The sequence below is a fragment of the Ostrea edulis genome, chromosome 10 (assembly GCF_947568905.1).
Source record: "Ostrea edulis chromosome 10, xbOstEdul1.1, whole genome shotgun sequence".
Classification (NCBI taxonomy): domain Eukaryota; kingdom Metazoa; phylum Mollusca; class Bivalvia; order Ostreida; family Ostreidae; genus Ostrea; species Ostrea edulis.
The window spans coordinates 8974195-8991694 of record NC_079173.1 but is presented as its reverse complement, the minus strand read 5'-3'; the positions used below and the strand labels follow the sequence as shown (position 1 = coordinate 8991694).

At 34.6% G+C, this 17500-nt stretch overlaps 2 protein-coding genes across 2 annotated transcripts in view; one reads left to right on the top strand and one right to left on the bottom strand.

The window, feature by feature from the left end:
- Window positions 1-1851, bottom strand: part of LOC125666353 (dynamin-like protein 2) — an 11630-nt gene extending 9779 nt beyond the window's left edge. Inside the window, exons 1-4 of the mRNA XM_056151858.1 lie at window positions 1715-1851; window positions 1089-1303; window positions 189-466; window positions 1-70 (exon numbers count right to left, since the gene is read on the bottom strand). The exon at window positions 1-70 is cut by the window's left edge and continues 68 nt beyond it. Of these exons, the coding sequence (XP_056007833.1) occupies window positions 1-70; window positions 189-466; window positions 1089-1284 (544 nt within the window). The 5' untranslated portion in view covers window positions 1285-1303; window positions 1715-1851. The remainder of the gene's footprint in view (window positions 71-188; window positions 467-1088; window positions 1304-1714) is intronic.
- A 12893-nt stretch (window positions 1852-14744) lies between these two features.
- Window positions 14745-17500, top strand: part of LOC125666742 (helix-loop-helix protein 13-like) — a 2789-nt gene continuing 33 nt past the window's right edge. Inside the window, exons 1-2 of the mRNA XM_048900000.2 lie at window positions 14745-15641; window positions 17278-17500. The exon at window positions 17278-17500 is cut by the window's right edge and continues 33 nt beyond it. Of these exons, the coding sequence (XP_048755957.2) occupies window positions 15158-15641; window positions 17278-17363 (570 nt within the window). The 5' untranslated portion in view covers window positions 14745-15157 and the 3' untranslated portion in view covers window positions 17364-17500. The remainder of the gene's footprint in view (window positions 15642-17277) is intronic.

Genomic DNA, 17500 nt, shown 5'->3' with positions numbered 1-17500 from the left:
AAAACAGTTGCGTGTTGTCGTCGTCATCCTCTTCTTTTATTCCGGGTGTATCTACCAAAACTACATTACCCTGCATGTACAGAGACACGTTCATTTCATTTCTCCTGTAATCTTGCGTATATATACTGTATAATCTGTCCGCTTTCCTTAAGCATGCAATATCAACTTTCAAATATTCCCAAACTTACCTGCAATGCGCTTTCTTCAAGGAATATATCTATATGAGAAAGACCGTCAATATGTTGATTTCCTCCTATGATTGTCCTCAGTCTGTTTAAAGCCTCTTCGTTCTCAGTAAATCGTACACTTTCTATCACATTACCTGAGGCATCAATCAAGTTGGCGCGCTTTTCTGAAGAGTATCGCAGGCGACAGGGAACACTTCTGCTCTCTAGAACTGATGTTGGAAGCACATCCGTTCCAATCATAAAGTTCAACAATGATGATTTTCCGGAGGAAATTTCTCCTGCATTTAAAATCATCAAGAATATTAACTTCAAACTGTGATTACATGTAGCATCGTACATTACGTCCAACGCGGAACCCCCTCCATCGATGTACATGTGTTAATCCTTCCCGCGCTCTCCCTCCGCGGGCTTTCATCGCTGTACAGATTTATACCACCGCGGTGTGAAGTACCGTTATTTACCTGTCAGGACAAACTACCTGTACAATAGCTATTTTATTCGTCGGTAGAAAATGAGGACGGCCTGCTTGTCAACAGCTATCTCACATCACATATCGGTATACATGTATTAATCAATTATAACAAAAAATAAAAAAATAAGATCAGGGACCTATATTGTTCCCTACTAAAACCAGATATATTAGGATTTAATATATTTCATACACCTCTATTTTTTTATTCTCATGAACAAAAATGCTATCTCTGATTTCTAACGATAGTCACTGACGGAATACGCGAGGATCTCTCTCCCTTTGTGCGCGTATGAATAAATACAGAGACATACGAGAAATATGTGTCAGTTACTGTTCTTTCCGATGCATACATTTCGTATGTCTCCGTACGTATATTCGATACCCACCCTATGCAACGGTGCAAGACCCAACCCATAACAATCACTCACCTGATACAACCACTTGACACGGCTCATCAGATAATGCTTCCCGTTTCCATGTTAATTTCTCCAGTTCGTTGCGATAGTTTGTATCAACAGCGTCACGGACAATTTCCGGAAGACTATCCAAAGCCATACACGCCTCGATGACGTCATCATAAAGTTTTAGTACCGTGCTTCTAATCTCAGTGTCGGACGCTAACATTGCTCATTTTACATGACGTCTGTTGTGGAAAGAAAAAAAATTGAAAGTATTACCATCCTTAATTAAGCTTGATCTGTTATCGGTATGCTATTGGCGATGGTTACATGGATTTTTGATAAACATGTTTATGCACACGTGACACGTGGGTTTTTTTTAAACAAAGCGCTCTTTCTATTTATATTATATAAATAATTACGCCACCATAGTAGATACATGTAAATACACATGCAAATTTAGCGTTCAATAAATTCTCAGGATATTGAACGTTAACATGCTCTAGATTTTACGCAGATTTTATAATAGACTATTTATTAGCTATACAATAAATGTAAATACACATGTGATAATGCAGATTGATCTGACCCGTCCTTCATTATATAATGTGAAGATAACTGTACATTTTCTACAGGTACAAAACAAATCTGCCTACCTCTTCAGTTCTTTATTTCCTTTCTTGTCAAAATCACATCATGCAATATAGCACTAGAAATATATTTGTTTATACACACATCATAACTGAAACAATACACAGGTGCTTGTAGAAATGATAACAGATAGCAGTGATGTAGGCCTTTGTTTATTGATTGCCTAATGTAACGTCACGTGAAGTTGACCAATGGTGGTAAAATGTATACTTGATTGGTTATCTACGAGCACGCCCGGAACTTCCTGTTAAGATATCTAATGTATGACGATAGGATGATGAACCATTTTGATTGATTTTATATTGTTTAACGTCCCTCACGAAAAAAAATCAGCTCATATGGAGACGTCACCATTGCCGGTGAAGGGTTGCAAAATTTAGGCCTGTGTTCGGCGGTTACGGTCTTTGAGCAGGGAGGAATTTTTATCGTGCGCCTCTTACGACAAGCAATGGGTACTGAGGACCTATTCTAACCCAGATCCCCACGAGGTTAAATCATTTTGAAGGATTTGAATAAAAATATATGTTTATTGTCAAATAATGATGAAAGTGAAGTAGATGAAATTCACACGACTGGTAAATTGATTAGAAGCTGACCTTTTTGCACTTGAGACTTTTTTGAAGAGTTATCGGCCCTTTGTAAAACCAAGAAAAATCTATTTTTCTAAACAAATGTATCTGGTAAATGATTAATTTCATTTCACATTTTCATAAAGACAAAATGTATGTAACTTCATACCAAGAGATTTGTATGATATGTAATTTCTTTTAAAAATATTTTAATAAAACATGCATAGACCTCAATTCTAGGTTCAAGAAATCAAACAGTAAACAGAAACTTTGAAAATTCCTATGGTGGAATATTTTTATTTGATGAACCCTTCAAAATGATACCATCATTACAAAAATTCCACCATTTATTTACAAGATATAAAATATGATCGTTATACGTTGAATACCTTAAATTAAAGGTCAAAGGAGACGGTTTTTAACAATACATTTTCTCCCAGTAATTATCAATTTTGTTTCGTATATTTCTCATAAAAATGCTTCTTAAAAATTGATAAGGATTATCAATAAAAATATTAACTCTAAGAAATCCAAGTGTAAAGGTACAGTTACTCGATTATCGTTCCTGATTCTCTGAATTTGTGACGTCATAATTTGTCAATGATTTCGCAACTGAAGGAGTTTTTGGATGAGGGTCGAGGGATCAACGTTTGTTGTACAAGGATATCATTTTGAACCTATAATCAATGCAAATGCCAGCCAGATCGACCGACTTTTCATCAGAGAACGAACAAGAAGATTAATTAAGATCATATTAATTCCGAATCCATTCAAATGATACTGAGTGGTTAATGATAAATGTATGATAAATTTCAGAGCAAAGTCTCTAATAATAATAATGATAAAGATATTTTTACTTGCAAAATTTCTAACCCCAGGCACGGGAAGAGGTGACGGTGTCAAGTTGAAGATTGACTTATCAAACAGTCTTGAGAAAAAAGAAATAATTCTTAAACGAATTTCGCCCAAATTCAAAATCCTAAATCGTGACAGAGGATGTGGTATAAGAAAGATTCGTAAGGTAAAACTACACCAAACTAGTGGTGAGGCCAGTATATCTTAGCTAACAGATCCTGATTGTCAAAAAAGGTGGGGCCCCGCTCACCACAACAGATCCTGATTGTTAAAAAAGGTGGGCCCCCACTCACCACAACAGATCCTGATTGTCGAAAAAGGTGGGCACTCCGCTTACCACCCACCATCCCTAGTTCTACGTGCATAATCCCACCTCGACTCCGTAATATTTATTAACCAGATCAGAATTTCCATTGCACACATCGCTAGCGTCGCATTTTGAATTTATTCACAATTTTTACATGCATCCCGTGCGGCTAAACCAATATAACATGTAAATATAATTATCATAATAAACACAAGTAGTTACTTAGCATTCTTTTACAATAAAATTTACGACATTAGGGCCTACATGAAGGATAATTTATTATCGCTTTACATATCATTATTTATCGTTGTTTCGGATTTCAAACATTTCGGTTGATCATCACTGAAGAGACATAATTTGTCGAAATGCGCGTCTGGTGCATCAAAATTGGTACCGTATAAGTTTTACATAACAACACTTTCTATTTAATTTCTTCCTCAGTAAGGAAACCAATGTACGACCGAAAAAATGGTTCATTTTACTTAATTTAAAAACTTGTAATATCCCTCCACCATTTTCTTTGGATATTATTTTTTTCAAACAGAAAATTGGTGATGGAGATGTGTAATAATGCAACTTTAAATATAACGTTGTATGTAGATCTATTCATACTTATATATTTAGACAAAAAAAAGTTCTGACCAGACGAGCTTCATGTGAAAGGTGGAGATAACGAACAGTGATCAATCTCATAACTCCTATAAGCGATACAAAATAGAGAGTTGGGCAAACACGGACCCCTGGATATACCAGAGGTGGGATCAGGAGCCTAGGAGGAGTAAGCAACCCCGGTCAACCGGTCACAGCCGCCGCGAGCCCTATATCCTGATCATCAAAATCAGTGTGCCAAGAACGACCTAACAATCGGTATGAAACACATCAGTCAGCATTTGACCCAATAATACGTTGTATTGGCAAAGTAGATCGTTATAACAACCATAGAATTTGCAAAATGCTGACTTTAAACAAGACTGTTGAAACCCCTTCACCATCATCTTCTTTGTCAGCATCCTGCTTCGATTTAAAAACTTACCATAAGCAGAACAAGCTCTTGCGTATCGAATCAGTTGAGAGATACAAACACCATATGCAGGTGATAATGGGATATTGCTACATAAATATGGGAAACTGACGATGGAGAAGCTGAAGTCATCCCGTTTGTTATAAAGTTGAGTTGTTAGTTTGCCGTTGATATCTACTTTCAATAAAATGTCTAAGTATGAAGCAGAAGTGGACGACTCTGTGGTGTCTTTTATTTTGAGTTCACTGGGATATATCGAATCAACATATGAATGAAAATTATTATTGTTAATAGATAATACGTCGTCGATATATCTAAATGTCGAATTGAAGTCATTAAATGCGTTTGAATAAAGCTGTAGAGGTTTTGGAGAATTTTCCCGTCTTCACCATGCTTAGGTCCGAAGTCAAAACTAGTTGCAACTGCTCCTGGTAGAAGATTAAATTCCTTATACCCACGAATAGGGTGTTACATTCCAAACTGATTCTACAGAAACCGGTAATTTTTTCTGTAAAAATATCATACGAGGCGTGTACATGCCACATGACCGCCTAAAACACCAGTATAAACTAGGAAATGAAGGGGAAAAAACCAGCAGTCGCGAATATAACCACCCAATACTCTAATTATACTCGTCGATGAGGTTTATTTTTGTGATAAATCTTGAAATTACTGGATCAGAGAGAACTTTGGGGTGGATGTCGATGTAAGCAGAATTTTAGAGCTATTTTGAATCGAAGTTTATTGACAAAACTCGTTTCATTCCTTGTACTAGGTTTTTTTCTATTAGGGAAGGGTGGTATAAACCCCTATTATTATTATTAGCCTACAAACAAAATGGCCGGTTCCTATACTGATCGTCATCATCTCCCTTGGAATGGGGTAGGTTGACACACAACTTCGAGTTCAGTGTGACTTTGATCTGAACGTTGGATCCTTTGGACTCAAGTTCATTAAAACGTCTTTCTAACTTCGTATATCACTCGGATCACCTCGATCGATTACATCTGACCTCGGATATCAATCTGATCACGCGCTCGTCCTTTTCCGTAATCGGTTTATTTGCAGTTGTGGATATAGCCGAGTAGTTACGATTACTCGGATGTATGATGTTTTCCGCCATAGTACGTATACAGTGACGTATAGCAACATGTTTAACGTCACTGATCAGCTGGAACTACTTACAGTTCCCACGAAATACAGTCTATTTGTACATATTATTTTTATAACACTCAATGTTTCTGACTATATCTCTTTGAGAATTATGGGGTTTTTTCTCAAAATAGAGGGCAATTTTCTAAGGAAAACTCGATGAATTCATTTTTAAAAAAAAACATATTTTGATCACTACTTTTAAGCGGAAGTTTTTCCGGGAGGGTAAATAGACGAACGCATTTCAAAAGAGTAGCTACATTTACATATCAATTCCCGTCATATATCCAAGGTTATATGTAGGGTACCGGAATCTGCTGAAGTTTGCCGAATGTCCGTACATTATGTACAGTTGATTGCAAGCACAATGAACTATTTTGATAACTAATAGTATAAACAAGTACACTTTGACGTCAAGCTGTTCTCTTTTGACGTCATCAAGAAAGGGAGATACCGCAGTCATCATTTGACGATCAGTAGCGTCTGTTACCTTACAATTTTTTTTTCTGAATTAATTATTCACATATATCAAGTTATTAAAAAATAATAAACATTTTCGTGTCAAACTAACAATTTTTTTAAAATCGTCCCCTATGACCTTGAAAACTGAGTGCTATGAGAAATCTTACCTAGCAATAAAATCAATATTTTAAGAAATGTTCTTTTCCTCAAGTACTGCATGCAAACTCCGTATAACACTTCACATTTATATGGGAAAAGTAGGGGTGGGGTGGGGTGGGGAGGGGGGTCTGTCACAATGTCGAGCATATTCATCGACATTAATTACTTTATATTTCTTCTCTTTCCTTATTTCTTTTATAATATTCTTACCAGTTAGTACAGGAACACGAGTACTACCCAAACATGGTTCAGTCGAAACGGTTGGAAAATTCTCAATTAAATGAGAGTATATATACTACATTAAATTCACCATGCAGTGTATACAAATTCTTGTTTATATCCGTCGATGAATAAGCACGAATTTAAATGAAGCCTGTCGTCTGCGTCATTACGTATGATTTGCTGGCGTCTTGCTTACAAAAACATGAGTGGTCACGCGGGTTTGTGAAAGTGTAGGATTAAAAACCGGTAGAAATTAAAGACGACATACCGTCTCCCCAAACCTAATAGAGGTGTAATAATAAACGTAATGGTCTCCTATCTGAAGGTTTGTCCAGCTCCAAAGTCGTTCATTCATTTTATTCGCTCAAACAGCAATGAAAGTGGTACATGATATTCAATGTATTAATACAAGTGACGTCCGAGGAAGATGTATCAGAGTACAAATACACGATGTCGTATAGTGAAATGTATACATATATATGTACAGAAATGTGAATTGTTGTTAAGGAGAACAGACGAACTGGATGTTTGTTTACAAGTATTAAAATGTTTTGTAAAATTCAATGTGATGAAAATGTTGAAGAATAAGAATTTGAAACACTTGATCTAAAAACAATTTTTTGCTGATCATTAGAAATGTCTTAGTTAAGCATTCTAAACATTAAAAATGAAAACATACAATTTGACATTTTTTCAGCTTAAATCGTGTTCATGTCCCTTTAAACTATTGACAATTAAGATCATTTCAACAAGTTTTTATCTATTTCAATTATTCTATATAACGAAGATGTGTGATTTTCTGATGTTAACATATACTTCTGTTTTTTGTATGTCTGACATTTTTAAAAGTGTGACAACTTACACATTTTCTTTGGTTATTAATTAAATCCAACTATATATTGAGTGAAAATTAATACAGATTTTCCACTTTCAACCATTAATATTGATAAGTCACGTGAGGATCGATCCACCTTAATAACATTTCAAAGAATCATTTTACAAGCATAGAAATAATCTTTTTATAAGATCATAATCAAAATTGAAAATGTTTTTATTAAATGTTCTCCTAACTTTTCATGGATGAATGTTATTTGTCAACTTTTGATCACACAAAATATAAGTTTTTGTTTCAAAGGAAAAATGGGATCATCAAAATTAACAGTGTAAGAAATCATTCGGAATCTCTTTGCAAATCTTCAACTGCAGGCAACTGTTTGAGGCCCCCCTCCCCTTTCTCTGAAAAAAAAAAGGTTCGAATCAAATTCTTCATATACATGTACATGCATAAAAAATCTCACAAATACATTATATACTATATGTAATATACATAGTTAAAATCACGTGTATACTAATTACATTTTGCCATGTAAATTTTTTTTTATAAATGTGTGCACGTCTGTACATGTACATTGCCGTTAGAGGGAGAAGGGTACTACTTTCTACGATGTCCTAGTCTTACACTGTAAATGTACATGTGTATTAATTATACTTAATTCTACTCTCTGTCCGGATTTTATGGCCCTGTAGCTCGTCCTAATTATTTCCAGTTTTAAATCGTTTGTAGCGTGCCACAGGGACTATCAGCGAACAGTCCTATTAGTATGTTTAGGGTGAGAATGTCAATTTGCTGATACATGTATAAAAAAAAAAAAAAAAAAAAAAAAAGAAAGAAGAAAGGTCAGACTTGTCTGACCAGCAGTACTCGGGTGAACAGAGGAACGTCACGTTACCTTTTCTCAATAAAACAAACCACAAATCACGATTTAAAAACACGTCGTCAAAGACAGTACGTACTGCCCAAATGAACTAATTGGAATAATATTTGCGGACATACACAAACAGAATTGTTGGTTATATATAAAAGCGACCAGAAGAAGCTAGTTGTCATATTTGAATGACCCAGCAATATACAAGATGCTTAGCAAAAAGTCCGTGTGTTGCATTCTAGTAATCTGCTTTTTAGGAGCGAACTTCGCATCAGGTACTAGTATTTTTATGGATTTTATATGTATTTATCTATTTATTCATATATAGACCTTTTCTTGCCTCTTATAGTTTACTGTTTGTTCAACTGAATGCATAAATGTAATTGATAACACCTATCAAGATACGCATATAAGAAAAAATACTTCATTGAAATTCTTTTATTTCTTTTTCTGTAATTGATTTTTTTGGACAAATATGTCTATACTTGCTATTTAGTATTCAATTTTAGGCCTTAGGTTTGCTTTCAAATTGAAATTATCATTCATAAATCGATATTATAAATCTTTATTATAATTATTAAATCATAGATGTTACACTGTAATTGTCACAAGGTACAAGGCTATGAGCCCATTTTTTCGAGGACATTTCATAAATCTAATTCATTAGAACATCTATATAAACCACTAAAAATGACCAACGACACGAATAACGGTGAATTGTTAAATTTTCGGGACGACCTTCTTTAGGACGATAGAATATTTACATAGAAAAGTAAGGAAACTAAAACTACAACTAAACTACAAAACCTTATAACAAACAAACGTCTACATATTAAAATTATCGAATGTAATATATGTATGTGTCAATAGAAAAGTTTGTTCCCATCGAGCGTCAAAACTGAACTGAACCAGTCCTATGCTGGATCAATTCAAGTTTTTGAATGTTGAGTGTTGTTGAATTTTAGTGCTATATATTATATATATATATATATATATATATATATATATATATATATATATACACAGTGTATATAATCTTCAGATTTTTATTGCATATACAATATAGCACTAAAACCGATTGCTATCTTGCGATCAAAATTAGCTATCTACTAAAATGCAATCCTATAGTCCGTGAATCAGATAGAAACGAGATCGAGAAATTATGTCTACATCTTTTCTTTGGAATATTTTTTTTTTTCGTCTAAAATCTTTTATGGGGAAAAGTTATTTGATGAAATGAAGAAAGAATATATTTACATACATACACCAAGCCGTTATGCGAGTAATGGCGCTTCAGGAATTTTTCCTTCGATGGGATGCTAAATGTATGAGAGTCTGTTGACTAATGTTATATGGAATAATTTTTTTCATTATCAAAATTGATTTCGTTACATTCTTTATTTGATATCTGTCGTTTCGAAGTCAATAATGTAATCATTTCCCTTGAATTTGTATTTTTAGCAAAGAAGTCAAAGGTCTGTCTCCAAGGTTACGAGTATGACAAACAAAGTCGCTCATGCGTGGAGATTATAACGAAGACATGTGACAAGGGATTCGTGTATGATTCGTACCTAGACTCCTGCATCTCTTACGGTACCGTATCAATTTGTGTCTACATGTATTTCAAACCGCCCCAATAATGGTTAAATCTACATGCAGCAGGAGGACATGAAATAGCATAGAATATTAGAATAAATAAATTGATCAATAAAAAATGATGAACTTCACATAGCATTAGCATTTATGTATTAGTTTTTGTAGATTAATTAAATATATGTGGGTTGTTTTAAGTGGGGATCTGCTTTTTGTTTGGGGGGAGGGTAGGTGGATATTTGTTTTGTTTTGGAGGGAGGAGAGGTTTGTGTGGGTGTGTTGCTGTTTTGTTTTAATTTAACTATTCTTCCTTCAACAGAGAGCTCATTTGTGTGACGAACTTCAGAAATTTCAGAAAATTAAATTTTACAATGTAGCTGTAAACATTGTTTTTAAAATACTCACTATTTTTATTTACAGACACGGGTGAAGTAAGACTCTGCTGTAATGGCGCCCTGGGATGATAAAACCTCGTCAACTCCATACCTTGTATATTTTGTTAATTTCAGTAATTAAAAAGGCAACTTCTTTTATGTTAATGAATTTGCCCCGTATAATGGATTCTGTATGAGGAAATTAACGTACATGTATTAAAGAAGAAAAGACAATCAGCTGATTAAGCAACAATTACTCTTAACGAAAGAATATATAGATACCGACACCTATAAAATAAATGGCAGTTAGTCAGAGGCGCTGTGTTATTGTTTCCAGCTGATTTGATGCAGTATTAAGGTGATGACGTCTCCACGTGGAACCTGATAATGATCACACCCGAGGCGTTACGATCAATGAAGGGAGAACTCGGTACTCGTGTAACCGTTCATTCGAGTTTTTAAAATTATTAGAAATCGTGTATAGATTTATACGCACATGTAAGGTTAAAAAACTCTGTTCTGAATTGCATTCAAAGGCATACAAAAAAATTGGACGAATCTCTATATCTAATAAACAAAACTTTAAGGCAAGAAAGGTGGCATCAGATTAATTCTGAACTACCATTGTCATAGGCGATTCTCACACAACAGGTAAGGGCACCTATAATCAAGATGTTTTTAGAGGCAGTAGATGACGGTCAAGCACGACTCTAGATGATGGTCAAGCACGTCTCTAGATGATGGTCAAGCACGTCTCTAGATGATGGTCAGGCACGTCTCTAGATGATGGTCAAGCACGTCTCTAGATGATGGTCAAGCACGTCTCTAGATGATGGTCAAACACGTCTCTAGATGATGGTCAGGCACGTCTCTAGATGATGGTCAGGCACGTCTCTAGATGATGGTCAAGCACGTCTCTAGATGATGGTCAAGCACGTCTCTAGATGATGGTCAAGCACGTCTCTAGATGATGGTCAAGCACGTCTCTAGATGATGGTCAAGCACGACTCTAGCACAGACAATCATATCACTTGTGTTCGAATTTATTATTAAAGAGTAAAGGTATAGAACTCTAAATATACGTACGGTACCTAAGTTTGCTGATGCAAAAACAAAAAAAATGGGTCAAAGACTCAATTGGCCGGGTTGCAATATTTAGAGTAAATAATTTGGGTAGGGATTTATTTGGTGGTAGTTATCTGGAGGACTGTTATGATTTGTTATGGCCTTAGTGTTGAAGGAGGCAGAATTGTAAAGTAAATTATCAAAACGAGTTTTGACGAGTGGAACAAATGTTACTTCCGTATCGGTAACGTGAGCGGACACGATTGTTTCCGGATACAGGTACGGATTTTTGTCTTGTAAAAATGCCGATATATATATATATATATATATATATATATATATATATATATATATATATATATAAACACATCACATATTGCCTCAGGGCTTTTCTTGATTAATAAAAAAACATGATACAGTGCTCCAAGTCGCATCTGCTATCAGGTCGCAAAATGGTGACCTAAAAATATTTCTGGTCGCCATTTTCAAATTTCTAGTCGCCATGTTCAAAATTTCTACTCGCCATAGTAAAAGCTTTTGTAAATATAAGACTTACAAGGTTTTTTTAAAAAAAAAATATGAATATCTTGCAAGTAAAAAATCAACACCATGTATACATTTTGTTTGTTTATATTTTGAAACTGAATAGAAATGTACTGTGAAACATGCTGGATGCTAACAAGTCAAGTATTTACTCTGGCAAAAGTTGTATTGCATTGGGCCATCCTGTATATTTTACAGTACGCTTCTGGAGAAGAAACCCAGCGTTCTACACAAGGATTTGCTTTAAAGTTATTAATAAGTGGGCCTTCACTGCTTATCATGTTATGCGAATAAGACCTCCTAGTTTTGTTAGATCTTTTGCTGAACAATTAGTACCAGCATCAATAAGAACACTACATCCCGAGTTTGATTGTCTTTGAAAATTAACAGCAACAGTTGCCCCGCTCGACTTACTGCTAATAATGCAGTCACGGACAACGACATGTCTCTTACTGTTACCGTGAATAGTCACATTTCCACGTTTGAAAGATGTACACTCGGTCGTGGCGAAATAGGACAATGGATGTCTAGAAATTGTGGACGTTGCTGGCTTATTGGCCTCACAAATTCTGCAAAACATTTTGCCATCACGAAAATTTCCTACGCCATTTCAGGACTGGGGTTCTTCCTTTACTTTTGCATTTCTCTTTAGACATTGCTACGCCATCTTTTGATGCAGAACTTTCCCCGTGTGATTCTTGAATTTCTTTGTTACATGTACAAGGCTGAGGCTTCTGTTTTTTACTATTGATAAATCCAAAGTGCTCTAAACCTCGTTTTCCCGCCATCTTGATTGTTTTGACCGAGACTAAAAATATTTATTCAGACTTCCGATCCCGATTCTAAAATTTTACTGGTTGCCCAAATGTTCTTCACTCGCGAAAATGCGACTTAATTATAATCTCTAGTCGCAAAATTGATTTTCTGGTCGCAAATGCGACCGTTTTACATGCAACTTGGAGCACTGCTGATATATGTAATATTAAGTAATAATAACTAAAATGAACAATAACTTCAGGTGCTTGAATTGTATATGATTATATGATAAAAAAACAGAATTTCTCTATTTATATTGCAAATTTACAACTCATGCCCAGAAAATTTGACATTCATATATAATTGAATTTTTCCTCAGAGGTAGTGCAACTAAATTTAACCACAAAAGATAATCTCACTTACCTTTTTCAAGTTGAACTCTATTTTTAGTAACAACTTTTTGCTGTAGCGCCCATATTCGACAAAGGTCAGACTTCAAAAAACCTAATGCATAACTTCAATATATATACTTACTTTCTGCAAAGTTTCAAGGTTGTACATAAAAAACTGTAGGAGGAGTTGATTTCACAAAATTTCCCCAACCGCCCGCCCGCCCGCACTTCACCATACTATAGACCGGATTTGCACTTCGTGTAACCCTGCCAAAAACAGATAGTAGGAAATTCTATTCTAATATATTCACACATAATCAATCTACATTACTACCATGCAAAGTTTGTCGCGAAATTTCGTACACTTTTTCAAAATATGCAGAAATGGTTTTTTTTAAAGTTTGAATGTTAGCTGGGCCCTGGCACGGTACCACCAAACTAAATGATTGTGCATTGCAACAAGCAATTTCATATAATGTGCAACATTATATATCATTTAAACTGAAATCCATAATACCCCAAGTGACTGAAAATTGTAAGACAGTCGGCACTTTCACTTATCACAGCCATTTTGACGGGTGCATGCATAGATCATTGGTTTCTAGATGGTATATCATGCTTCTAGAGGTTGTAGATGATGGTCTTCTTCATTTTTAAGGTAGCTCCATCGTCATGTGACCTATCAATATTGATAGTTGAAAGTGGAAAAACTATATTGATTTTCACTCAATATAGTTAAATCTAATTAACAACCAAAGAAAATGTGTGTGTGTAGCCACCTCTTTAAAGATGTGAGACATACAAAAACAGAAGTAGAGGTCAACATCAGAAAATCACACATTTCGCGTTTCGTTATACAGAATAATGATTGATTGGTTGTATCTTGTTTAATATTAATTAAACTTCTCTCTCTCTTTCTCTCTCTCTCTTTCTCTCTCTCTCTCTCTTTCTCTCTCTCTCTCTCTTTCGATCGAGAGAGAGAGAGAGAGAGAGAGAGAGAGAGAGAGAGAAAAATTTTCACTCATATGGAGACGTCAGCAAGACCGGTGAAGGGCTTCAAATTTAGACCTTTGCTCGGCGCTTACAGCCGTTGAGCAGTGAGGGTTATTTAGCGTGCCACACCTAGTGTGACACGGGACACCGGTTTTAAAACTAGATAAAAACTTTTTCAAATGACACATTTTGACTGTCAACAGTTTAAAAAACCCAGCTAATTTATAAATATATATTAATTTTTTTGTGGATATCATTGTATAATAGACATGCAGTAGAAGAAATATCAGCATACGAGTTATTGCCCTTGACAATATGATTTTTCTAATTATAAATAATTGATTATCTATGGAAAATATAAACTTTTTCAGTATCAATAGTTTACATAATTTTTCATTTTATGCAGTGAACAAAATTCCTCCAAAAGATATATTAATATCATGCGAAAAGTTTATTAATAAATATTTTTGCAGAAACCTATGACATCACATGAGGGTGATGTTTTTGGCTTTCTTGGTGGAAGCAAAAATGTAAATTCGGATTTTGTTAAGTTAGTTTAGAATGCGTTATAAATGTAAGTTATTCTGGAGAAAGTTTTGAAATTTATTTTGCCCAACAAATACTAACATAACATAAAAGAGACGTTTGCAGATGGTCGTGCTAGAAATTGTACGCGTGACCGTTTATATCAGAGATACTCTCTGCTTTCTCAAGTACCTATACGAACATAACGATTGATTGAATTTGATAATTAAAATATCTTAAGCATTTGAGACACACATGAACAAAACGTCCAAAAGGAATACACACGCGACCAAAATTTTCTTCTTAACCCCCAAGCCTTGCCGTGAAAATAGTGGAAAACAATTACTGATTCGCGACGGGAGTCTTTCGCGTCGCTGAGTCGTCAAGTGCCCGCGATCGTAATAGTTTATTGTGCATTGACAGCGACAGTATGGAGATGTCATATGCTATTGGGGGAAAACAAGGCGAAGATTTCGCCACTCGGAACTTATGGCCCAGTAGCGAACAACGGGATTTTAATTGCCTATCGCAGTTGATTTTGACATTTAATTATCTTAAGATAAAACAGTGGGTATATAAACCCCTCCCGATCATCGCAAAATTATGTCTAAACATCAACATTCGGATTCATTTCTGGAGTTTCCCTGGAGACTAATTTGAAACAATTATTTTTCAATAATTTTAAAATTACGTTTCAAAGACATGAAATTTCGGATTTCTATAAAATCCCACTATGTTCTGATGTTCATTTGAAATGGAATTTTCTCAAACTATACCTGTACGATTTTACAAATATTGCTGCGCGTTTGAAGAGGAAATTGAAATTTCTTGCAAAAATCTCACCAAAGACTTTATTTCTGACGCCGATTTCAACGTGAGACCGTACAAATTATACCATTATCCAAACCATAACGAAGTGTTTGAAGATACAGGGGACTCCAGATTACCTCCCTTTGGTGACGAGAGTTCAGAAAAACCACCCAGAAACGCTGCAAATTTTCGAGAACGCCAAAGGATGCTTAGTATCAACTCTGCGTTTGAAGAATTAAGACTTCACGTGCCTACATTTCCTTATGAGAAGCGTTTGTCAAAAATCGACACCCTTCGTCTGGCTATAGCATACATTGCTTTACTCAAAGATTTGCTGACTACGAACGTTCAGGACCCCATTGATTACGTGGAGGGAATCCTGCATTCTCCAAACCTTGCGGAATCCCAGGTGCTTTGGAATACAAGTGGTATATTATTTTGATATTGTCTTCTTCTTTTTTTTTTTAATTTTCATTCATCGTAGGATGCACTGGGTGTTGAATTTAATGTTTTACGAAGTTTTTTTGTTTTTGTTTTTTTTTACCTTTTGCTGTATAACGCAAGCGTTTTATGAATAGATGGATTAAGAACAAATTTTGTATTTTCGTAAATATAAATTAACCCGACCATCAATGATCATTTCAATTTTAAAATGTTTGGTTTTAAAAAAAGGATTATTCAATTTTGCAAATTATTTAAGGCATATGCGTACCCTTATTTGTCACCAGGCTAGAATTCTATAGATATAGGAAACTCCAAAAAACGCAGAAAATAAAGCTAGCATCGTACAATAAAAACAAAACTAACAAACGGACTGAATATATTTAAACAAACACCAGAGGTGGTGAGAAAATATGTACAAAGCAAAACGGGCTGATAGTGAGAGAAAGAAACACAAAGAAAATACAGAAATTCACCAAAAACATAAACTAGCCACGCAGTACATATCCTAGAAAGAAAAAAACCAAACTGAAGTTTTTGTTGACCTTATATGTTCAAATTTCTCAGAGGTCATTTTAAAAGATCTGCTTATTTCATGGGATGGGTACCTGTAAAATGCGAAACGAAATCTACCGAAACCAAACGAAACCTACCTATCAAAACATGTACCCTTATTCCGTACGACAGGCCCGCGGTCACAAGACGGATACACCTGCTGTTTTAGGCACGGTGAAATAAATACAGTAGGTACTTTAGAGTATTTCGTCAAAAATGTTTTTGCATTTGAATTTGAAATACAATTATATTACAATGACATGCGTTTTATTCTATAAAACATCTACGCAGTTTCAACAAAAATTAAATAAAAGAATGGAAAAAAAATAATAAAAACAAAAAACGAATAAATAAATAAACAAAAGCACAAAGGATATAAAACAACAAAACAATAAATAAATAAACCACATAAACCAAATGAAAATAAAACATTAATTAAAGAAATAAAATTTCTACGTTCATTGAATATTCAAAATACGGTTTTAAAACATTGGTTTCATAAAATTTCCGAGATGATGTCGAAGGTTTTTGTAAAATTCACAAGAAGGCAAGAAATTATTTTCGTCTTCAAAAACATGCCATGCGCAATACATGTATTTATGTATCCTTACTCAGGTGTACATAACTTTGTATACGTCTAAATGGCAAATAAATGATTTCTTGCAAAACTTTGAATTAACAAAAACTACTTCTAAAATGTATAACCTTAAAAAACACTGGTACATAAAATAGATTTAATGTGTTCAAACTAAGTAGTTTAAGACAGTGATTTATTTCAATTATCAGCAGAATTTAAGATACTTGTTTGAACAGCGCCCTCTCCATATTAAGCTCTATTTTTAAAATATTTCATTTTTATTCTGAAGAAAAGTTAATATTCCTTTCCACAATGATTACCTTTAGGAAGGATTTGTCGATCTTCTTAATTACAATCAGTCTGAAACAGATTGATTTCAAATTAAGAAAAGTTAACTTTTTATGTGCTATAGTATGAATTTCAGGTGAGAAAATTCTTTTGACTTCGCTTATTTCATGAATTAGAATTCTACTTGAACATTCTGCTTTTAGACTTAACAGCAAGGATTGCCTGGATAAATTGGGATAATCTAGGTGTGTACCGCAGACAAAAGCCATCTTATCAGTTCCAGACGTAGACCAGTGAGGAAGATTTGCTACACATGCGCATTGACCTCGTAAGGAAATGACGTACCAGTCCATGCATGTACATATTTATCTATTTATATATTTTTGTCTTTGCAGTCATTACATACTTTTACTTCCAAAATGTTTA